Consider the following 20,673-nt stretch of genomic DNA (forward strand, 5'->3'; position numbering starts at 1 on the left):
GAATATGCGAATAGACTAGGCTAGGCTAGGTCCACGGCGAACGGTCTCTGTTGTGAATCGGACTGACTATAAACGCATCAGTGTAACACTGGCCAGTTAATGATTTAAGTATCCTACAAGCCGGTGTGATTGCCCGGTCGTGCGTAAAAAGAATCCAGAGTTAAGTTACTCATGTTGACAGTGAGCAAACATTATACGTAATATTATACATATTATTATACGCGTCTTAATCGTACGCAGGTATACAGTCTCGTATAGTCTAGCCGCGAATCAAGTTCTGGACGAGGTGGAGGGATCCATGTAGGGCAATCATGGTTACCCTAGACTACACTGGAATAGACTAGAGCAGACGATAAACAAGAGAAATTCCCTGCCCAACACCCCCATACTCGTAGTTATTCATACTTTACATAGTTTCTCAATAATCGGTCAAAATAATTCCTAGCGACGGGGAGGACGACGGTACAATCAGTGTAACCTGTAAGCGTTAGCCCTGAGCGGGCCGCCCCTAGCTCCAGCGCGCGGTGGAGAAGCCGGCCCGTCCTGACCGCTGGCAGCATACAATCCTATTTTTTTTTTTGTATGGCTACTAAAATTATAAGAATGCAGGTGCTCTCCAGAACCCACAACCATAGACCAGTCATGAGCCACCACTTACTAGCTAGTGCTCTCAGAGAGCATTGAAAAAGCCCCGACTGGTTGGATACCACAGGAACTGCCGCGGCCTGCGTTATACGCCTCCTTGATAGGCCAATCTGCAGCACGATACGCACGACGTTCCGGAGAAAAACACCAATTGGTGATATGCACATGGCTTTACATGGTGAGAGGTACATATGTGGTTACTATAACGCTTGGTTGATAAGACTTGGCTACCTAGTCACTACAGACCTAATTGTGGTGGTAGGATAATGATATATGCTTATACCCGATCAAGTCCGCTTACGGCCTGACTGCTACCTGAACGTATTTAACTTGAAACCGCGAGATCCTCAGCATAGCGGCAGCGGATCCTTCGTCGCCCACCGCCTAAGCGAAACGATTCTCTACTCCCTAATAGCCACTTCCGCGCCCCAGTCCCGCCTTGCCCCTCCAGGCGCGGCCTTTGCCGAAGCCTGCCCGAGTTTCGTCGCCGAACGATGCTGTGTAGGGAGATGAAGACGAAGCGGAGGCTCCCATCTGCGCAAGTGCCGCCTCGTCCACCTTGAAGCCCTCGCCCTCGTTCAATGCCGTGCGCCAAAGTGAGTTCAGTGCCGAAGACCATTCTCGAAGGGCTTGCAAACGATCTAAATCGCTGGTCCTATCCACTATGACTGTGGCACTAGCTTGGTCAATCTGTGCATTCAGTTTCCTGTCCATGATCAAGAAGCCCAGGATCTCCTGCACCTCCGGGATCGAGATCTTGATTTGCTTTGAGATAAAGCTCAGTGTAAATCGTGTGTAAGGCGCGATCAGCTTGAGAACTGCTTTGGTGCGCATATTACGACTGACTTCATCGATATTCTCTGCAATGAATGGGTCGGCCAAGACGTCCTGGTTATTCTGCAGAATTTCCTCGTATGCATGGACATCGTCTCTTTGATAGGCATCTACAAGGTCAGTCATCGCCGATATACGCGGGTCGTTTTTGTATGGTTTTGTCTCTTGGGAGTCGAATGGATTGATGTCGGATTTCATAAGCATCGTAGTAAGAACCAGGTATTTGAGGACTTGGATCCGCTGTATAGAGCCCGCTTCGTCGTAGTTGCGGAACGACTCGAAGAAATCGCTCTGTGCCTGTTCCCAGTTCTCCTCACTCATATGCATTTTGCCTCCACACTCGCGAATGATTCCCATAATCTTCGGGTGTGGAACAGCGGATCGTACTCGCAATGCGCGTTCATATAGCGCTTTGAGTCGTTTGTTGTTCTTCGTCTCTGCATACATCTGGATCTCCAATGCATACACTTCGAGGGAGTAAGTTCCTTTGCTGGGGTCATCAGAGCCGTCCTCCCGTTGGCATGCGCGATGCAATTCTCGTAGCTTTTTCGTGAGCTGAGCGAACTCCTTTCGATCCAGCCATAGCCTTGCCAGCTTGATATTCGTCTTCAACCATAGCCGTTCATTATTTGTGCTCTGGAAGGATTTGAGTGTTAACCGATAGAACTCTTCCATGCAGTGATAAGCCTTTTCGTCATCTGAACCCTTCTCAATATAATCCAGCATATTATTAATTGATTTTTCTGAATAATTCCGTGTTACAGCCGATTTCACGTAAGTCAAGAGCTCGCGATAATGTTCGATAGCCTAAGGCGTGTCAGTGTGATGACGTTCCAGCTCCGCCTGAGATTACCCACGTCATCGTATCGTTCAAGCTTGAACTCCAGCTTTATTGCTTGTTTCAACCCTTTGAACCCCCTTCGCAAGAGTGTCAGATTTGTACTGTGTAGAAATTCAACTCCGACTTACCAGTCGCCTTTGTCTTGTTCCAGCGCAGGCACCCCAAGGAACTCATCTATGGCTTCTTCTGGGTTGTCTGTTTTTATCTGTTTCGCGTTGTAGTACTTATTCTCTATGCCGATATCCCCTGAATCGTCTTCGTCGGAGCCCTCGTATTCGAAGTCATACCTAGGCCAGTCAATACCGCACAAACAACAGATCCAGAGTTGGAGCTTACTCCTCGTCGGAGTCCTGCATGAAATCATCGTCGTCCGACATGGTCGAACTTTACCTCAACAGGAAGCTGGAATGGGATTCGATATCTCAGTAAGCGGGACAAGTAAGAATGATTCTGGCAAAGAATGGCGTGTGGTCTGAATCATTAAACAGGTATTGGATGTTTGTTGCTGTCGATAGTGCAGGCCGCTGCCGGGCTTATCTGGCTAAGACTGGGGAACCTCCCCGCGCTAGTACCGTTAGCGCCTGCCAACCCTTTTTGTCGCTCCCGCCACCAGAAATAATCCTGTGTCAATCTCATCACGATTCCCGAGATTCATCAACTACGTCTCACTTTGTTGCTGCATACAGCACAATAATTCCATTCGCTTTTCAATTGCCCAAATCAGCCATTATATCGGCTCGCCGCATCTCTCACCATGGGTGGCGATTTGAACTTGAAGAAGAGCTGGAATCCGGTTCTCCAAAAGAACCAGGAGAAAACATGGCTAGCAGAGAAAAAGGCGCTCGAGGAGCGCAAACGTATCGACCAGATGATGCGTGAGCGCCAGGAAGAACGACAGTTACAAGAAATCCAAGAGCTCCAAGAAGCCGCTGGCGGCAAAAAACGAGCGAACCGGGTTGACTGGATGTACGCTGGTCCGTCAAACGGCCAACTCGGAACTACGGAGGAAATGGAGGGTTATCTACTGGGAAAGCGTCGCATTGATGGGCTGATTAAGGGCACAGAAAATCAGAAGCTGGAGAAATCCGCGAATGAGGATGCGTTCATGTCGATACAAAATGCGAACACTGCCCGAGACACGGCAGCGAAGATTCGAGAGGACCCGATGTTGGCCATTAAGAAACAAGAACAAGCCGCCTTCGAGGCTATGATGAATGATCCTGTCCGACGAAGACAGCTACTCAGGGCCTCGGGGGCTGAAAATGGGTCGTCAGATAAGGAGCGCAGGCATCATCGCCACCGACACCGACACCGAGACGATGACGACAGACGGTCTCGACATCGCTCGAGAAGACATGATGATGAGGACTCTCAGCGATACAAGCGTCGTCGGGATCGCTCAATCAGCACTTCCAGAACTCGGTCTCCTGTCAGAGAAAGTCGGTCCAGAAGGTCACCATCACCATCCAGGAACGGGTCCCGCCGTGACCGATCTCCATATCGTCGTGATCGGCGCAGATCGTACTCTCCACAGTCATCGCATCGCGACCGTTCGCCTCGACGCGATAGAGACGACAAGCGACAAAGCTGGCATCGCAACCAGCGACCAACACCATCTCACCGCGAGTCGCAACCTTCGAACTCAAACTCAACGACTGAAGACCGCGAAGCCAAGTTGGTGGCAATGCAGCAAAATGCGAGCGACTTGGACAAAATGCGAGCTGAGCGGCTAGCAGCTGTGGATGCTCGGGAGGAAGCTGAGCGTGAAGCAGACGAAGCAGCCAGGGCTAGGACGAGTAAAGGCGGGGGTAAGGGGTCATTCTTGTCGGGCGTCAACAAGCGTGCTGGAGATCTAGACCTTTCTGAACGGCTCCAGCGCGGCAGGCGTAATATCGAAAAGGAGCAGGAAGCGTACTGATTTTTTTAAACATATAGGCTACAATGTTCAGATGACCGGCGCGTTTTGGCAGTTGCACGAGTTGTGGGTTCAAGACAAGAATGCATTTGCAATGCAGAGAGATACCAAATTGCGTTGGATATATTCCATAATGTTATCAACATACTAATTTTCATATAATTTTCAAATCTATCAATCCATCTGATTGCCAAGCACTGGTTGTGTAGCTACTCAATCTAATTAGCAAGTGACATCGATCGACATGCCTGTCTGGGCCAGCCCCATCGCGGAAGTTGCGCGATGACATCTGCTGCCGCGCCAGAAATCCACTAGCACTTGCGCTGGTTTACTGCTAATCTGTTCAATTATAGCGACCCCCTCCTTTTTGCACTGCTGCTGCGACTGTTGACGACGACTATATGTCCGAAGCGCTGCAGACGATATATATGAGATATATTTATAAAACTCCCTATACCATTTCCATCGTGGTGTTATTGTTTTGACTGCATTTCGTCTCGTACCGCCAGCAAGCTCCTGTTTTGCCTTCCGCCTTCGTCTCGAAACGCCAGACCACCACCGTCGCCCCCAAGTTGGACAGCACCGAGGTTTTCCATGGTATCTAGCATTATGCAGCTATGCGGGCGCCAGAAAGTCGTCCAGCGGAAGATGGTTCTGCTGTAGGTTTAGTCACATTCACACCACCCAGTAAAACAAAGGCTGCGCGACTAATGCAGGTGTTTCTAGAGGGGACGGTGCTTGCGGCAAGACCTCGGCTTTGAATGTGTTTACCAGGGGGTTAGTCCTGTATTGAATTACCCAAAGAAGCGCCTTGTACTGACTGCTTGTGCTTATAGGTTTTTCCCTACTGTTTAGTAAGCCTGCTTCTTTGCGATTATTGACGGGTTTTGGTGCTGACATGCCTTGGTTTTACCAGCGAACCTACTGTTTTTGGTGAGTTTATACGCAGGAATGCTGATGGTGGTGCATACTAACGATTTTTTAGAAAACTATGTTCACGGTACTTTCCCATTCTCGTCCTCGCTCGCCGAGATCTAGACTGACGTCTGAAGATATCTTCGTCGATAATGTTCACATGGAGTTGTCGCTGTGGGATACCGCCGGACAAGAAGAATTCGACCGCCTCCGCGCTCTTTCGTACGAGGATACCCACGTTATAATGCTTTGTTTTAGTGTACGTCGGCACGTTCATTGGTTGAAAATACTGTCTAATGTCGTGAAGGTTGACAACAGGGATTCCTTTGAAAATGTCTCGTCCAAATGGATGGCTGAAATCCACGAAAACTGTCCCGGCGTGAAACTGGTGCTGACAGCACTAAAATGTGACTTGCGAAAGGACGAAGAGCAAAATGAGAACCCGGATGCCGTTGCTTTTGACGAGGGCCTTGCTAAGGCCAAGGAGGTTGGCGCTGTGAAATATCTTGGTTCGAGACTAGTTCTTAATTTCAATCCCTGGAGCGAGACTTGCTAACATATAATAAATAGAATGCTCAGCAGTGCAAAATCGTGGTATCCGCGAAACTTTCTACGAAGCGGCCAAAGTCGCGCTCGAGGTGAAACCAGCCGGTGGAAGCACCAGCAGTGGATGCATTATTATGTGATTGATACTTTGACGCCTATTCCACCTGCAACTCACGACCACTCGTTCTAATCTACAACTTTTTCATACCCTTCCATTCATGAACATTCTTACGACATGGTTGAACACCCACAACATTCGAAAACAAACCATGACTCGACTGATTTTTTCTTCTTATATTTCTCATCTACCGACGTCTCTTCGACAAGAGTATTAGTTTGGTTACTTATTCAGCATTTGGAGTTGGGGTTTTCACCACCGTCGCGATATGATTTGATATCCCACCACGAATGACTTATTCAGTGTCTGCATTTAGCTGATCACGTTTACTTTACTATCTGAGCAGAAGAACATGATGCTCTGTCTAATTATATTAATCAATGTTATGGAGGAGATTTGTCAGCGACGTTGTTTCTATCAACTATTTGATTCTGCATATATACCACACATGTAGTCTAGTCTGTAACTTATTTTATCTTCGTATCAACTACTCAGCTGATCTGTATACGTGCTCCCACTCTCCTTCTCCAACGCAATTAGATCCTCCAACCCAATCTTATAAACCTCATCCACCCCTTCCCTACCTTCGGCCGCAAAGTCCGTTCTTAATCTATTCACAAACGCGCTCACAAACTTATTCGCAACATCATCCATCTGCAATTTCGCAGGCTGCACCCCCTGGCCTTCCAAACTGGTCGCCTCGCGGCCTTCAAGTCCACACGCGACGATCTGTTTGAAGAACCACATCGGTTCCTGCGTAACATTCAGACCGATTCCATAGGAGCTAATATGGCGGCGGAGATGGACGCCGACGGCCGTAATCTTTTTTGCAGTAGAGGTATCTTTATTATTATTATCATTGTTATTTCCCTTATTATTTGTATTATCACTCCCAACCCATACTCCCGGATCCTCGGTGACGAAGCCCCGAACTCCGTACTCGGCGAGGACATCGATGACCGAGTTCTCGAGTAAACGTATATGACAGCGTGGCGACAAGCCCAGGCGCCGCAGGTCGAGGATTGTGTATGCGACTAATTGGCCGGGGCCGTGGTAGGTAGTCTGGCCACCGCGCAGGGTCGGATGGTATTCTGCGACAGGCTGATGGTTCGCATCGCCGGCTAGTAACGAGCGGATTGGCTCGAGGGAAGGTGGGAGGGAAAGTTCTCCAGAGGGCTGGGGATCGAAGGGAGAGGAGGTGTTTGATGGTGGCAGATCACGGCGGCCGGTGGTGTAGACTGGGTTAGGCGTGAAGGTGATGATGGCCGGATCGGGAGGGGTGTTAGGAGGAGAGTTGGCGGCGGGGGAAGGGGATATTGAGGAGTGTAGAACAGATTGCTTTGTGGAAGGGAGGGAAATGGCCTTTTTGTGTGCGAGGTGGCCGAGAGCGAGCGATTGTTGGATTTTCGAGACCGTCGTGAATGAGGTTATTCCGGGGATATGCAGGTGGGCGAGACGCATAGCGGTGCACCGCGCAATTGACGGGTGGGTATTGCAAATTACGAGCGGGTAGATGGTGAGGTATGTCTATATAGGTGATTCTGCAAGTGATCTCGTTCGTTGGCGTATTATTCGCTGGTTGCTGTCGGGTGAAGCTTGCTGCGAGGTGACGCCATAGGGCGAGCTCCGTTAAAGCTACATGGCACGTGATTTACGGTCACGATTCATGATACTGCAATAAATGTTGTATTCACGCCATTCACATAGTTTTCTACCCTGCATATAGTTTGTTTAATCAAATAGCTTTTAGATACTAAGAGGACACCCCATTGATCCCCCCATGAAGCGCTTCACCCTCTCTCAGTAACTGCCAATCTCGGACCCCGCCCTTCCAATCTGCAATACGCCCTTCTCGCACCTGCACAACCACAACACGGCTATTATCATCGATCATGGGGGTCTCTGCAACTCCACTGCCACGGCGCTGTGCGAATGGGATTTCCTCACCGGGCGCAGCCACAAATGTGTTGTTCTCTAGATGTTGATTCTTGCACCACTCCTCCTCCTCGGAGCCCGATTCCAAGAACCGCGCCGTACCGGTTATTGTGGTAGAGATACTCGACAAGGCACTTGTATTTAAATTGAGCAAAAGGCTTGCGAGCGAGGATCGAGTTGCGGCAGGTGGAGGGGAGCCGTCACGGCCGTTCGGGGGGCGAGTGGGCGGCCGGTGGGAGACCCAGTCGTGGACAAGCAGCGAGACGCGCGGATTCCCTTGCAGATTGAGCGTTTTCCGTGATGAGGGATTCGTAGTCATGATGATACTGGGGTAGACATCGAATGGCGTGCTGGGGAGATAGGTATAGGACATGAGCGAGACGTGTGGGGTGAGGCCGTCACATGTTGCCAAGTGCAGCTATGTATAGGTCAGTACGCATCCTAGAATGAAGACAGGCGCAATTGAGCGGCGTACGTATCGCGAGTTCTTGAGACAGGTGATGACTTCGGGCGGCAGCGTGGTGCCCACGTACGGATGGGTAGTGGTGGCCGACGCCTCGTAGCTGAGGGGGGGATTGGTGGTGTCGGCCATGGCGCGAGAGAGAAGAGACTAGGTCGACCAGGTAGACAGGCCAGGGATAAGAATGATATTGTAATAAGGGTAGCTCAACTTCTCGGGGGTACAGATGATTTATTCCATTATTCCACCAAGACGTGGCCGTGATGAAGCTCGCTGCCGATCGAGGCGGGCTGGATGGCAGTGGTACATCACCAGTTGCAAGTTGGACTGGGGCCGGGCTCTTGGCTGTGGTTGGCCCACCGCCACGACGTCATCTGATCCTGCCTGTATTCAGTCCCTCGCTGTTGGGCAGCAGCCAATAATTGCCAGGGAGCGAGTAGTGAGCAGCGAGTAGTGTGAATGGCACGGTAGTTCCTCTGTCGTGCGCATCTTGGGGATCATGAAATCACGGATAGTAATGTTTAAATGATCAACGCGTCCTGCGAGGCCAGAGCTTCCCCGGAATCGCCAGTGTGCAGACTGCCCGGCGTGCCTTGTTTAGTGAGACTAGTGAGGTGGAGCTCCCCCGGCAGGCAGTAGTCAGTGGTGGCAAGCACCGCTTCCGTCCTGCAGCTCTCCTCCTCCTCCTCTTCCTCCCCTCTCCTCTTCTCCTCTTGCATCTCCCCCAGTCCAGTTCCTCGACCTGCCCGCTTGGACCGTACTGCTACACCACCAACTGCGACGTGACATTCTTGCTGCCGCCATTGGCTGATCCATCCCTCTGCGGCCAATCACCAGCTCGACCCAAACAACCTAACCCAGATTCACCTATTACTGGATCTACCAGCCGTTGCTTAAGCCTTACCCCGGACTTTGTGCTCTACTGCTACTGCCAACTGCAACTGCTCTCTGCTCTGCTTGCTTCTTGCTACCGTCTCTCACCCCTCTCTGGTACGCTCCTGACCACCTCAGCTGCCCTCGACCACTGCTGAGACCCCTCTTGTCTTCTTCCTTTCTACTCTTTGCACTTTCTATCCCAAGATCAGCTTCCTTCTGTTCGTTTCTGGCGCGTCCGCAGTCCAGACCAACAGCATGTTGCCATCGCGGGCTATCCGCGCCTTCCCCGCATTCGCCGCCCTACGCCCCTTTACCACTTCCTCCACCTCCTATCGCTCCCCCTCCATCCGTGATATCACTCCTGAAAATGCTGTCGAGTTCGACCAGCGGCAGAAGGAATTCCGTGAGAATCTAGAGTTAGCCCGGAAGAAGAAAGAAGAGCAAGAGAGTCAGTCTGCCAATTCGTCTGTTCCGAATCCCCGTCGTGACCGTGCCCGTGAGTTTTCCTTGGACTCCCACTGCTCCGATGGTGAGCAATGCGAGTGGTGAATTGTCTGCTTCATTGAAGTGGCTGCTTGCTGTTGTTTTGATTAATTGGTTTCGTTATCTGACTGTCTACAGAAGAACAACTGCAATTAGATGCCGCGAGCGAAAGCAGTGCAAAGCGAGGGGCTCTTTCTTCGTTGATCTACGGCACCAAGGAAGGGCAGGTATTTGACAAGGACATCGAGCGCTCATTCTCACAGGTGCTGGCCCGGGGTAAATATGTCCATTCCATTGTCTTCCACGAAGTCAAGCCGGACAAGGTCGAGGAGTATGTAGAGCTTGTTGGAAAATGGTACCCGAAGATGGCCTCGCTAGAAGAGAACAAAGTCAACCTGGTGGGAAGCTGGCGCACCCAGGTTGGAGACAACGATACATTCAGTATGTAATATACAGTTCTACTGGCGATCATCGCTGACATCCTGGATAGTACATATTTGGGAATATCAGCGCTACACGGGCTACCACGAGTCCCTGCACTCTATCTCACAACACCCAGAGTTTCGAGATTTTGACAAGAAGCTGAAGAACTTGATCAAAAGCAAAAAGACGTCACTCATGCAGGAGTTTTCATTCTGGCCAACGACGCCGCCACGCAGTCTAGGCGGTCTTTTCGAATTGCGCTCATACACTCTCCATCCTGGTAACCTGCTGGAGTGGGAGACTCACTGGCGCCAAGGACTCAAGGCCCGTCGGGAGGTGATGGAAGGCGTGGGCGCCTGGTTTGTGCAAATCGGTGATCTGAACACAGTGCATCATCTTTGGCAATTCGCAAACTTGGAGGAAAGGAAGATTCGTCGCGAACAGTCATGGGGAATTGAGGGCTGGGCCGACACTGTTCACCGAACGGTACCACTCATTCAGTCGATGCAAAGCAGGATCTTGATCCCGATGCCTTGGAGCCCGGTGGGTTGAGCCTGCCATTGATCTGTCAGACTACCGATATTCTACGCCTTTTGACATGTACAAATTATCATCTGCAAGGCAGATATTCTGGTATATCAGTACACTGTTTGCTAAGAAAGGCTAACTGCATCCTGCACGCTACTCGACCGGAAATATTTCCTGTGTCAATGTAATTCATATCATAAATACTCGAACAAAGTAGAGCTAGACCTACCTCCCAATGTGTAGTGGTCCTCGCGAAAGAGAATAAGAGTTCAGCTATTTATGTAATCGATTGTCAACATGGTAATCATTGTTATGGCGACAGCCCGATCTCAATTTTATCTACATCTCATTCAAAATTCTACATATCGATTGAAACTCCTTACCGTAAGTTACATATACCAGTTGACAATACCAACCGGATCGCAGGCCCAAGGAACACCAAGAATATGGTTCCCAACATGAGTACGACGGTCAAATCAGATTAAATCAAGGAATTACATATAAATTGTAAGCCAGATTATGTCTTCCAGGAGCAACAATGCAGAAGAAAATCATGTTCATACAAGAAGAATTAGTTGCTCGCTTGTTCCATTCTATCACAATATATGCTAATTCTATTGCTTATTTATGGTGTTGATATAATTTAATAGATAATGATATTCAGATGTTATTAAAATATACTATAGAGAGAGGATATAAGATGACAATAAAGTTACTTTTTTTAAGAGTGCTGACCTCGCCCCATTCAGTCGACCGTCGAGCTCCTCTAGCTTCGCCAGCAGTTCAATATCATCAGAACCATCCACTTTTCCTCCGAGCTATGTACATGGCGAAAGATGCTCACAAGCGTGTTATTATGCCCGAACTGATCTTTGAGATCTGTCCGTCCCCTTCAGTTCCACTGAAAGAAAAGCCGACACCGGCAAGCTGGTCTAGGACCTCATTTATCTCTTCTAGAGTGACGCTTGGATCTGGCCTGAGAGTGGAGTCGTTTCCCATCATAATGCACTCGATGCAAGACGAAGTCGTCGCCATCAGTCATTCTCCATGTTTGCAAATCCCTCATTCAAGTTTCTCCAACACAGTGAGCTTTTTGGATGATACCTTCAAGTCGCATTTCTCGGATATCCAAGACTCTATCCTTCTGCCTTTTATGATAAGAAAGAAACCGCTATCGATCCTCTATTTTTGACTGAACAAATTTTGTCTTCCTTCGTCTCGTCCATAGACTCCTTGCAATGCTATGCTTTGAAAACTCCACCCTCCATGTAGGAGCAAAGGATATCAATGACGCCATGTATACTCAACATCCGGCTTCAGAACCTTCCCACCTTGTTTGTCCACCGTAATAAAGACCTCTCGATCCGTCTCCCGTAAATAGTAGACCTTCTCAAACGTCTCCTCAATCTTCGATTCCTGAATGCCCTCCGGTTTTCGTAACCACAGACCCCCGGTATCCCTCACAGGTGGTTCGGATAGATGGTAATACAGAATCAGGAAAATGTCCCACACGGCCACGACCAGAACCACTCCTAGCGCGAGCGCGATGGTCCATTCCCAGAGGAGCCGCGGACTAGATCCGTAGCCCTGCCATGTAATAGGGGCACTGGTCACGGTGGCACCCTCGGGATCGGCTTCTTCCTTCCAGGTGGCCGTGGTCAGGGTCTGGCTTAGCAGTGTCCCGATGACAGGCGTCATTCCTGCCGCGTCAGAATCCCAGGCGGTCCGATTGAGGGCGACAAATTGTCGCGAGAGCGCAACCATATGATCCGTCAGACTGGGTCCGCGCTGAACAAGACCCATCAGATTGGGGGCAATCCCGTTGAAGAGATCGGCCAGATTCGCAGCGAAGGCCGTGTCGTTCTTGGTCGGTGGGAATAGATACGTGGGTGGGTTCAGCGGATCATTGGCGAGCCACCACGGATTGTTGTAGTTGACTAGCGAGGCATCTGGAGCTGCGTTGTCCACAATCCAGACAGCGACCGCTGTGTTCAAAGCTTCAGTCAGTTGGTTATTCTGTTTAGCAGCGGAGCAGTCACTTACGAAAGAGTCCTTGTCGGAAGGTCACACTGCAGTTGGCTCCCGTGAAATTCCCGGATGCCCCGACCAAAACCCGAATTGTAGCGTCACTGGAATTCATATCGACTGGATGCTGGGCAATCATCGTGTCGTTGGCCGTTGCTGTCAAGTTTGTGCTTGGAACGCATTCAGTCTGGAGAAAAGGCAAGGTCAAATTGAGGTTGCCTGTATAACCGGTCGAACCACGAGCCCATTGATTCCCGTATATTGTTTGCGACTGCCAGATAGCGGTGATACCACCGAACTGCATGGAAACGGTTTGGATGCTCCTTTGAGAAGTGTTTGTCGGAACCTGGATGCTCGTGATATAGCTGCCTGACGACTTATACACCTCGTACCAACCGGGCTTCGTTGGGTCGCTGTTCATGGCATTTCTCCTGTCAGATATTAGTCAGATTTCTTCTAACGCTAAAACCGAGAGTATGATACTCACAACCCCGAGAGACCGGTGAAAGTCATAGAAGCCTCTAGAGCTGCGACGATCTGTCCGATTGCGTTCGGGTCTGGGTCGGCGCTCATCGCGGCAGCTTGAGTCCAGATCGCATCAACATTGGCGTTAAGCATACGCATGAGAGGCAATATCAGAGTCTGAGACGAATCTGGAACGCCGCCATAGTAAGAGGGCGACCACCGGGCCTTTGGCATGCCGATGGTGTTGACTCCAGCTCCCTGCAGCACGACCGCGAGGGAAACAGCCAGACAGAGCATTCCACGTCCGAGGGAGGTAAACCGGAAGCCATCTTTGCGCCAGCGTTGGATGAAAGCCCATCCTGCAATCCACGGCTTGGAAAGCTCTTCTTTTATAGAGAAATCATCGACTTTGATACCAGCGTAGTGATCGCTGATGGAGCCTTTGACAATAACCCATCGTGAGTAAGTGGAGTGACATAGGGAATCTGGAAATAGAAACAGACTTACAAGCCATCCACAGAGTCAACGTTACCGAGACGGCATGATCCAATGCCATGTCCATGAGGTAATCGAGAATCTTGTTAGCGACACCAAACACAGCCAGTTGGGCGTCAACTGACACCATGATACCCCGCATCACTTGATCATCGCTGAGGTTGAAGGCTTGTTGCTTGCCTCCGATATAGAACACGCTGTTGACCGTCAATAAAAGGATACAAAACGTCTGGTTTCATAAAAGGCAAAAAGAGCAAACGTACACGGCAATGATGGCGATTTGAATCACCCTGATGCCCAGACTCAGCATCAATTTCAGCCATTCTCGTGACAGAGGCCGCGCACTTAAGCGAACCTTGTCCTCACCAGCAGCATGCTCATCGACCTGCTTCGCCTCCTGAATTATTTTGATCAGGCCGGACTGGCCCGGTTGGGTGTCGTTGCGTCGATGTTGAACCTCGGCGACTCTGTATGGCAGCGGTTTAGATTGCCATCTATTTGGTCTGGCATTACTATAGCATGCGAAGGAGTAATTGGACTAACACTTCTAAGGGCAAGAGGGGTATGTCGTCCTCATGGGTGTGGGTATTCGGCTTCGTATTGCTGTTCGTAGGGCTGGTCCAATCTACGGAGGTGGTGCTAGCACCTGAGGGAGGCGTTTGTCGTTCCGTGGCCGACATGAGGATGTTGTATCAGGCATTTCAGTGAACCCCAGTTTCTCGACGATTGTCAGTATTAACTAATTAATCTCGAGATGAAAATCTTCTTGTTTATAGTCACAGCCCGCAATGCTACGTGCGACCTGTCTGTCGAAAAGTCGGTCGTTTAGCCTTGTTCAGAATCGAAACTGAGCAAACCAGTCTGCTTTTAGTACATTCGCCGACGTTCTTCAGCCTCACCATGCTAAAATAACAATAGTGGCCTTCATCAAAGTAAAATTTAGTCATATCTATTTGACAGGATTGGTCGATCCACGATGAGGAGTGTGGTCCAAGCGGCGACTGGTTCGACGCCAACAGGGCCAAAGCTGATGATGCACGTCCAAGCTAATTATCCCTGTTCAGCTGGAGGGAAAAAAAGAAAAGAAAAGAATGCCAACCACGAGGCCAAAACGACGTGTCGGACTTTTTAAGCGTTAGAACAGATTGAGTTTAGTGGAAAATTCGATTGGATTGAGATACAAGCCTGACTTGCAAAGAACTCACCTATCAAGACGCATATATATGCCAATTTACACTAATATTTGTCATCAGGGGTAGCGTATTGAAAAATGAGGAATGTCAATTTTTGGCATGGCGTTTTGCTTTAGCTTGGCGTTTTGCTTTAGCTTTTAGCTCTCGGCCCGTTGCCGCTAGACCTAATTTACACCTTTTATAATCTATACGTTTTTATACATCGAGATTAGCTGCTTCCCTTCAGCCTGCCACGTAGCTATCTTGCGCCTATTCTATAGGGGCTCTGGACTTGGAACGACGGCTCAATTTGAGGCAATGATCACAACTATTGGTCTACCCATATGGGCATTCGGAATTCCATTCTGAAGACGCGGACCACAACGGGCTAAAAATATTAATGTCTTTGGGAGATGATCATTTTCATCCAAGGCAAGGGAAATTTTAGAGGAAACTACTGTGTATATTAATAGATATAAATTGTTAGAATTTGAAAAGGAATTACTTATTAAATAGATATTAGATCTAAATAACTGTGGATTATCTCTTTAATTATCAATTTATCTCTTATATGAGAAAAAGCTAATTATCTTATTGTATAATATAGAAATTAATAGATTAAAAAGAAATTTATCTTGTTATTCTCATATCTGTTTGCAACGTATTCATAATAGATATTTAATATTGCCCTCTACAGTTCTTAGGCCAGTACTATCTATTGCTCTAGGGCTTGTGCTAGCTTGGCTAACAATTACAACGATTACATCTAGAACAACCCCACTGCCCTCGGGTCTTCTTTCTGGCGGGTCAACTCCCTTTAGGTGTAAATCCACTCCCAAAAAACATATGCATGACCCATCGAAATAATTTCTTGCGCCTATTCATATTGGGATTGTGATTTTCAGCCGGAAACTTTGGCCGGGTGTTTTGGCGCAGTTGATCAACCTATCCCCAAAACCGTTAGCGCCAAATATTCTGACATACTAGATGACGCAGACACCAATCATTTACGTCAACGGGCCTCCAGATGTCGATTAATCTCATTCACTGACATATGCTCTTAACACGTTTACAGAAGCTAACATTTAATGGCCTACAACCTGCACAAATCCAGCCGGCATTGGTTTTCGTCTTGTGGTCGCATATCATTATCACCTTTCTCTAACAAACCCAGAACAAAATGTCTTCGATCATATCTTGGTGGCCGTGGAAATGCCGAAAGAGACTGGAAACTGGATTTCGAGATTTGCCAACTGAACTTGTGCTCGAGATTGTAAAATACCTGCCTGATATCGATCACCTGTGTCTTGCCCTAACTTGCAAATCATTACTGCACCACCTTGACGAATCGGCAACCTTACAACAGCTACCAAAGTTCAGAGATTGCAAAGCGCTTCCGGCATTTCCATATGATGCCAGATTAAGCGCCAATAAGCGCCGCACTGATCGGTGGAGGCTTCTTCAGAGACTGGAGAACTCGTACTGGCGATGTTGCTTTGGTTGCTTCAGGCTCCATCCCTCGCACGAATTTTCTTCTAAGGATCTCAAAACTCCCGCTTCGAAACGAACATGTATTTATGGACCTCTTGTTGGAATTGTTCATCTATGTCCTTGTATGGATATGACGTTTCGGGACAAGAGGAAGCTCACGAAAATATTATCATCACCAGAGAGGCGAGTAGAGCCCTACAGGATTCATGATGGCTTTTTTGAGTTTTTCGGTTCTGCTGGGCGCCATCAGTGTTTGCATTCATATGCTACTGAGACGAAAACTGCAAGTCTAAAGTGCGAAGTTAGTTTGAAACTTGAAGAGTGCGAGAACTTCGTTGTGGAGACTAAGTACACAATCGCGGATACTAAACGTCCACGCATGCTCTTCCACGATACCATGTTACCATGTCCCCATCGGAGTCTTTACCGACATATGCAAAATCTCGAATATCAACATGCAATATACCGGCGCCAACTTGGATATGAGCTATCTCAGGTCATTGATGGTCAGAAGTGGAATATTTCGAAAGACCGAATGTCTTGCTTATGGTGTCAGACAACAATATCCGGTGCCCGATGGAAATTCCTGAAAAGATATGATTACCCCTTTTACATCTTGATCGCTGAGAGATTCTTCGGCAAAGCTATGGACCAAGCGGATAACGTATGGTATCAACATACTGAGACGGCATTTGAAGCCGTTCCGCGTCAAAAGCAGCTCAATGAACGATTTGAATATGTGTCGTGGATAGGGGCTGGGTGTTGACTGTCACCTGATGACTATCACCATAGCTGTGGGTTGAATGTGATTGCTATTCTGTAATGCGTTAGACCCTGTTTTCTCCTGTGCGTAATTGAAAGCATGACAGGCAGGCGGTCCCCAGTAGTGAATGACTAGAAATGCTATTTTCAAGTACGTAAGGCTGGAGTACGCCTGTTGCGGATGACTAGCCATGCACCTTCCTAATGCCTGCTTGCGAGGAAGAGAACATCGCTCTTTCCCTCGCTCTCGCCAGGAGGAGCTGGTTATATTCCCTCCTCTCTCCCTATCTTCCTCCTCTTCTCTTCTCTTCTCTCCCAAGCTGTTTCATTACAAGCCCGGTAAGTATGCATTGAGATATGGTCAGGCTTCGATTTTTGATGGCCTACGTCGGACAAGTGAAGATACCGAGTGTAATGAATAATCTGTCCTATCTTGTCATGCAAGAAAATAGCCACGGGTAAATCCGCGTTATCCTGTCCGTTGCTGTAAATCGACATGATCTGAGGTAGTCATAGGCCACAAAAAAATTGACACCAATTAGTATTTGTAACGGCGTTGTTTTAATTTGTTATTTGCGGTGTTCAGGTTCAGGCACAGAGTATATGCCGGCTGGCCAATCAAACCAGAACGGGCCGGCTGATGACGTCGCATTCTTGGTCTGCGTTTCTCCACGCGCAATTAGAAAAAAACCGGCATTGATTTTGACACCGCGCGGTCAACAAGAGCCTTGCTGCGCTTTTCCATTGCGAATTATTCCCTTTCTATCAGCGTCTCTTTCACTGGAATATTTTTTGAATTTTCGAATATATAGCGTGTTGTATCCATTTTGAAAATCTCGACGCACCCCTATCCTCCGGCGAAGCTTTGCTGTCCTTTGTGCACGAAACCAGTCTCGCGACACATCAAAAGCAATGACTTGGATACGCCAAAATGACCTCCCAAAACTTCGAGAATACAAATATTCCGGTGTCGACCATTCGTTGGTCAGTCGGTATATTCTCAAGCCGTTTTACAATAACTTTGTTATTGGTTTATTTCCGATGAACATGGCGTGAGTATTCACACATTTTCTTGCAAGGAATTGAAATTTTGATCGTATTTGGCTAATTTGGAAACCCTTTTCATAGACCCAACCTCGTGAGTCATTCTCCCGCCGAACCCTATAGTAGTGTTACAGTTACTGACGTACGGCGAATCTCAGATCACTCTGACTGGCTTCGGTTTCGTTGTTTTGAACTTCCTCACAATGCTCTACTATAATCCCACTCTGGATCAAGACTGTCCGCCGTGGGTATATGTTAGCTGGGCGATTGGATTGTTTCTGTACCAGACATTCGATGCCGTGGACGGAATGCAAGCGTGCGTACAACGTTCTGCAAGGCGGTTGACATATCCGCTAATGAGGGAGCATAATATAGTCGTCGAACCAAGCAAAGCGGTCCTCTAGGTGAACTATTTGATCACGGTAAGTTGTACCTAAGGCTTTTCTAGTGGCTCGTATTAATTATGTCAGGTGTCGATGCTTGCAACACGGTTTTGGGTGTCCTGATCTTTGCCGCTGCAATGAACTTGGGTCAGTCATGGGAGACGGTACTTACTTTATGGGGAGGTATGGGCAGCACTTTATCGATTGCTATCAGTATACTGACTGTTAAGCCGCCATGACCTTCTACGTCCAAACCTGGGATGAATACTTCACTCATATTCTGACCCTCGGAATCGTTTCTGGCCCAGTCGAGGGCATCCTCACTCTTTGCTCAGTATTTCTGTTCACAGCGTACATGGGCGGCGGCAGTTTCTGGCATCGCCCGATGTTGGAAACTGTCGGTGTTGGCAAACCCGACTTCCTTCCTGACACCATCTACGAATTGCCTTTCACCTCCTGGTACATGGTCTACGGTGCCCTGGTTCTGTTTTTCGCAACAGGATCCAGCATTATCAATGTCATGGACGCCCGTCGCAAGCGCGGAGAGAGCCCGATCACACCGCTGCTAGGTCTCTTCCCTCTCGCGAAAATGTGGGTGCTTTTCCCAGCCTATCTTTATCTCCAACCGAACATTTTGGAAAACCATTTGGTTCCATTTGTGCTCTATGCCGGCATCGTCAATGCCTATTCCGTCGGCCAAATGATCACCGCCCATCTTCTAAAAACCTCTTTCCCTATGGGTAATATACTCGTCTGGCCATTGGCCGTAGCAGTGGTTGATAGTCTAGGCCCGTATCTCGGCCTTTGGCCTAGTGCGCTTGGAGACGGGATCTACCAGATTGCCTTCCTGTTTACCACCCTGGGTATTGCAATTGGCGTATATTCCAGCTTTGTTGTATGTATGCCGCGTAAATTCCTGGACTGTGCAGCTGACACATTCTCTAGCATACGGTGATTGTGACGATTTGTGACTATCTGGACATTTGGTGCTTGACTATCAAGCACCCGTACACTGAAGGCCAAGAGCGCAGCAACGGGCACACCAATAGCCACGTGAAGAAGCACTCTTAGGCCTTGACTTGCCAACTCGACGACTTAACTTATAGTCGCAAACCACTTAATTGCTAATTAGTTCTCAACCACGATTTACGACAATCGATGCAACTGTGCTGCAATCCGACTACGGAGGGACTTATACCAGACTGTAACATCTAGTTTTATCTTAATAAATAATCTCTTCATGCATTTACATATATATACACATATAACACATGGAATTGGCTCAATTATTGTTTACTGATGAATCATGATTCATGATTCCTCATCCTGGGAATGCCCTCTGATTGGCCGAGGACCGCCGGGGCCGGGAAATCAGAGCGGCCGGGCGCAAACCGAGCAAACCGCGCAAACTAAGCGAGAGCACACACTCAAATCGAGGGCTTGGCGGCAGACTCCACTGACAATTAGGGATTTCACTGCTCCGTCTATCTCCAACCCACGACACGAGACCCAACCCCCATCCCCGACCATCTCTTTCAGCGCCCATTCCCGGATAACAAACATTCGCTGATTGCATTTCAACTCCGTCAAGATGGTATGTTTTGTGCTGCTCCGTCGAGTCGACTCTTTTCGATGATTTCGGCGATGCCTTTGTGATGAGTGTCATCTTAAATATCTGTCTCTAACCTACTCTTCTCATCAACAGGTTCTCGCGGTCGATCTCCTCAACCCTACTCCTCAGAGTGAGGCTCGCAAGCACAAGTTGAAGGTATGGAATTATGCCGATTTGAAATGAGCGACGAGTGGGATGGAAGTTGTTAACACGCTACAACAGACCCTTGTGCCTGCTCCTCGCTCTTTCTTCATGGACGTCAAGTGCCCAGGATGCTTCACAATCACCACCGTCTTCTCACACGCCCAGACCGTCGTCATCTGCGCCGGCTGCTCGACCGTTCTTTGCCAACCTACCGGTGGTAAGGCCCGTCTGACCGAGGGCTGCTCTTTCCGACGCAAGTAAACGACAAATTTTCCAATTCAAAAGCGAAGAATTTTTGTTATACCACGTCAGCAACCTAGCGGATTCATTCGAACGGTCATGAGTTAAAAAAGCAAAAACTTTTTGAGTGTGTGTGTGTGTGGGGCGTTGCCACAAGTTCTAATTCTTCAATACTTCATTATCATCACCCTGGTCGATTGAATCGATCGATTATGTGTGTTCCTTGTGCCATGTGATCATGTGTGTGTTTTCGTTTTTGATTTGATTTTTTATTTGCTCTTTTTTTTTATATGAAAGAAAAAAGAACAGATAGAAGATGGA

At 48.4% G+C, this 20,673-nt stretch overlaps 10 protein-coding genes across 10 annotated transcripts; 6 read left to right on the top strand and 4 right to left on the bottom strand.

Annotated features, from left to right (window-relative positions):
• Positions 1–1,053: 1,053 nt before the first annotated feature.
• On the bottom strand, positions 1,054–2,697 carry BGW36DRAFT_393996 (putative COP9 signalosome subunit 2; the record flags this gene model as incomplete). The annotated part of the gene is made up of 4 exons (XM_046217869.1): positions 1,054–2,286; positions 2,337–2,397; positions 2,449–2,607; positions 2,657–2,697. 4 exons carry the CDS (start codon positions 2,695–2,697, stop codon positions 1,054–1,056), a joined length of 1,494 nt encoding a protein of 497 aa, XP_046076761.1.
• A 257-nt stretch (positions 2,698–2,954) lies between these two features.
• On the top strand, positions 2,955–4,568 carry BGW36DRAFT_369918 (Pre-mRNA splicing factor-domain-containing protein). Its single transcript, XM_046215183.1, has one exon. The coding sequence runs from the start codon at positions 3,075–3,077 to the stop codon at positions 4,236–4,238; it is 1,164 nt and encodes a 387-aa protein (XP_046076762.1). The 5' UTR covers positions 2,955–3,074; the 3' UTR covers positions 4,239–4,568.
• BGW36DRAFT_369919 (Rho GTPase Rho3) lies at positions 4,561–6,225 on the top strand. The gene is made up of 8 exons (XM_046215184.1): positions 4,561–4,894; positions 4,962–5,012; positions 5,072–5,089; positions 5,152–5,168; positions 5,221–5,235; positions 5,288–5,409; positions 5,458–5,659; positions 5,721–6,225. Exons 1-8 carry the CDS (start codon positions 4,830–4,832, stop codon positions 5,834–5,836), a joined length of 606 nt encoding a protein of 201 aa, XP_046076763.1. The 5' UTR covers positions 4,561–4,829; the 3' UTR covers positions 5,837–6,225.
• A 72-nt stretch (positions 6,226–6,297) lies between these two features.
• On the bottom strand, positions 6,298–7,275 carry BGW36DRAFT_423294 (uncharacterized protein; the record flags this gene model as incomplete). The annotated part of the gene is made up of 1 exon (XM_046219817.1): positions 6,298–7,275. One exon carries the CDS (start codon positions 7,273–7,275, stop codon positions 6,298–6,300), a length of 978 nt encoding a protein of 325 aa, XP_046076764.1.
• A 146-nt stretch (positions 7,276–7,421) lies between these two features.
• On the bottom strand, positions 7,422–8,712 carry BGW36DRAFT_91571 (putative pyridoxamine phosphate oxidase). Its single transcript, XM_046222699.1, has 2 exons — positions 8,225–8,712; positions 7,422–8,167 (listed from the first exon to the last, which is right to left on the bottom strand). The coding sequence occupies exons 1-2, from the start codon at positions 8,339–8,341 to the stop codon at positions 7,568–7,570; spliced, it is 717 nt and encodes a 238-aa protein (XP_046076765.1). The 5' UTR covers positions 8,342–8,712; the 3' UTR covers positions 7,422–7,567.
• A 185-nt stretch (positions 8,713–8,897) lies between these two features.
• On the top strand, positions 8,898–10,878 carry BGW36DRAFT_369925 (NIPSNAP1 protein). Its single transcript, XM_046215185.1, has 3 exons — positions 8,898–9,581; positions 9,707–10,009; positions 10,059–10,878. The coding sequence occupies exons 1-3, from the start codon at positions 9,341–9,343 to the stop codon at positions 10,541–10,543; spliced, it is 1,029 nt and encodes a 342-aa protein (XP_046076766.1). The 5' UTR covers positions 8,898–9,340; the 3' UTR covers positions 10,544–10,878.
• Positions 10,879–11,803: 925 nt separating this feature from the next.
• BGW36DRAFT_423297 (uncharacterized protein) lies at positions 11,804–14,184 on the bottom strand (the record flags this gene model as incomplete). Its single annotated transcript, XM_046219818.1, has 6 exons — positions 11,804–12,504; positions 12,563–12,975; positions 13,032–13,449; positions 13,517–13,701; positions 13,768–13,971; positions 14,048–14,184. The coding sequence occupies 6 exons, from the start codon at positions 14,182–14,184 to the stop codon at positions 11,804–11,806; spliced, it is 2,058 nt and encodes a 685-aa protein (XP_046076767.1).
• A 1,780-nt stretch (positions 14,185–15,964) lies between these two features.
• Positions 15,965–16,582, top strand: BGW36DRAFT_278426 (uncharacterized protein; the record flags this gene model as incomplete). Its single annotated transcript, XM_046210204.1, has 1 exon — positions 15,965–16,582. A coding segment is annotated over one exon (618 nt), but the record flags the coding sequence as incomplete, so codon positions are not given.
• Positions 16,583–17,606: 1,024 nt separating this feature from the next.
• Positions 17,607–19,627, top strand: BGW36DRAFT_369932 (aminoalcoholphosphotransferase). The gene is made up of 7 exons (XM_046215186.1): positions 17,607–17,981; positions 18,058–18,067; positions 18,132–18,289; positions 18,349–18,395; positions 18,444–18,539; positions 18,587–19,251; positions 19,302–19,627. Exons 1-7 carry the CDS (start codon positions 17,842–17,844, stop codon positions 19,425–19,427), a joined length of 1,242 nt encoding a protein of 413 aa, XP_046076769.1. The 5' UTR covers positions 17,607–17,841; the 3' UTR covers positions 19,428–19,627.
• A 320-nt stretch (positions 19,628–19,947) lies between these two features.
• On the top strand, positions 19,948–20,373 carry BGW36DRAFT_394002 (putative 40S ribosomal protein S27; the record flags this gene model as incomplete). The annotated part of the gene is made up of 3 exons (XM_046217870.1): positions 19,948–19,950; positions 20,062–20,124; positions 20,191–20,373. The coding sequence occupies 3 exons, from the start codon at positions 19,948–19,950 to the stop codon at positions 20,371–20,373; spliced, it is 249 nt and encodes an 82-aa protein (XP_046076770.1).
• Positions 20,374–20,673: the final 300 nt, after the last annotated feature.

This window comes from Talaromyces proteolyticus (genome assembly GCF_021365285.1).
Source record: "Talaromyces proteolyticus strain PMI_201 chromosome Unknown BGW36scaffold_2, whole genome shotgun sequence".
Taxonomy (NCBI): Eukaryota; Fungi; Ascomycota; class Eurotiomycetes; order Eurotiales; family Trichocomaceae; genus Talaromyces; species Talaromyces proteolyticus.

What these genes read in the sequence shown, in the direction of transcription:
- BGW36DRAFT_369918 (XM_046215183.1), top strand. Translation starts at nt 3,075, where the DNA reads ATGGGTGGCGATTTGAACTTGAAGAAGAGCTGGAATCCGGTTCTCCAA.
- BGW36DRAFT_369919 (XM_046215184.1), top strand. Translation starts at nt 4,830, where the DNA reads ATGGTATCTAGCATTATGCAGCTATGCGGGCGCCAGAAAGTCGTCCAG. An exon ending in CAGCGGAAGATGGTTCTGCT is followed by an intron (nt 4,895 to 4,961) that starts GTAGGTTTAGTC and finishes AGGTGTTTCTAG; the next exon opens with AGGGGACGGTGCTTGCGGCA. An exon ending in TTATAATGCTTTGTTTTAGT is followed by an intron (nt 5,410 to 5,457) that starts GTACGTCGGCAC and finishes AATGTCGTGAAG; the next exon opens with GTTGACAACAGGGATTCCTT.
- BGW36DRAFT_91571 (XM_046222699.1), bottom strand. Translation starts at nt 8,341, where the DNA reads ATGGCCGACACCACCAATCCCCCCCTCAGCTACGAGGCGTCGGCCACC. An exon ending in GTCTCAAGAACTCGCGATAC is followed by an intron (nt 8,168 to 8,224) that starts GTACGCCGCTCA and finishes ACCTATACATAG; the next exon opens with CTGCACTTGGCAACATGTGA.
- BGW36DRAFT_369925 (XM_046215185.1), top strand. Translation starts at nt 9,341, where the DNA reads ATGTTGCCATCGCGGGCTATCCGCGCCTTCCCCGCATTCGCCGCCCTA. An exon ending in TCCCCGTCGTGACCGTGCCC is followed by an intron (nt 9,582 to 9,706) that starts GTGAGTTTTCCT and finishes GACTGTCTACAG; the next exon opens with AAGAACAACTGCAATTAGAT. An exon ending in TGGAGACAACGATACATTCA is followed by an intron (nt 10,010 to 10,058) that starts GTATGTAATATA and finishes CATCCTGGATAG; the next exon opens with TACATATTTGGGAATATCAG.
- BGW36DRAFT_369932 (XM_046215186.1), top strand. Translation starts at nt 17,842, where the DNA reads ATGACTTGGATACGCCAAAATGACCTCCCAAAACTTCGAGAATACAAA. An exon ending in AGGTGAACTATTTGATCACG is followed by an intron (nt 18,396 to 18,443) that starts GTAAGTTGTACC and finishes TAATTATGTCAG; the next exon opens with GTGTCGATGCTTGCAACACG. An exon ending in GCGTATATTCCAGCTTTGTT is followed by an intron (nt 19,252 to 19,301) that starts GTATGTATGCCG and finishes CACATTCTCTAG; the next exon opens with CATACGGTGATTGTGACGAT.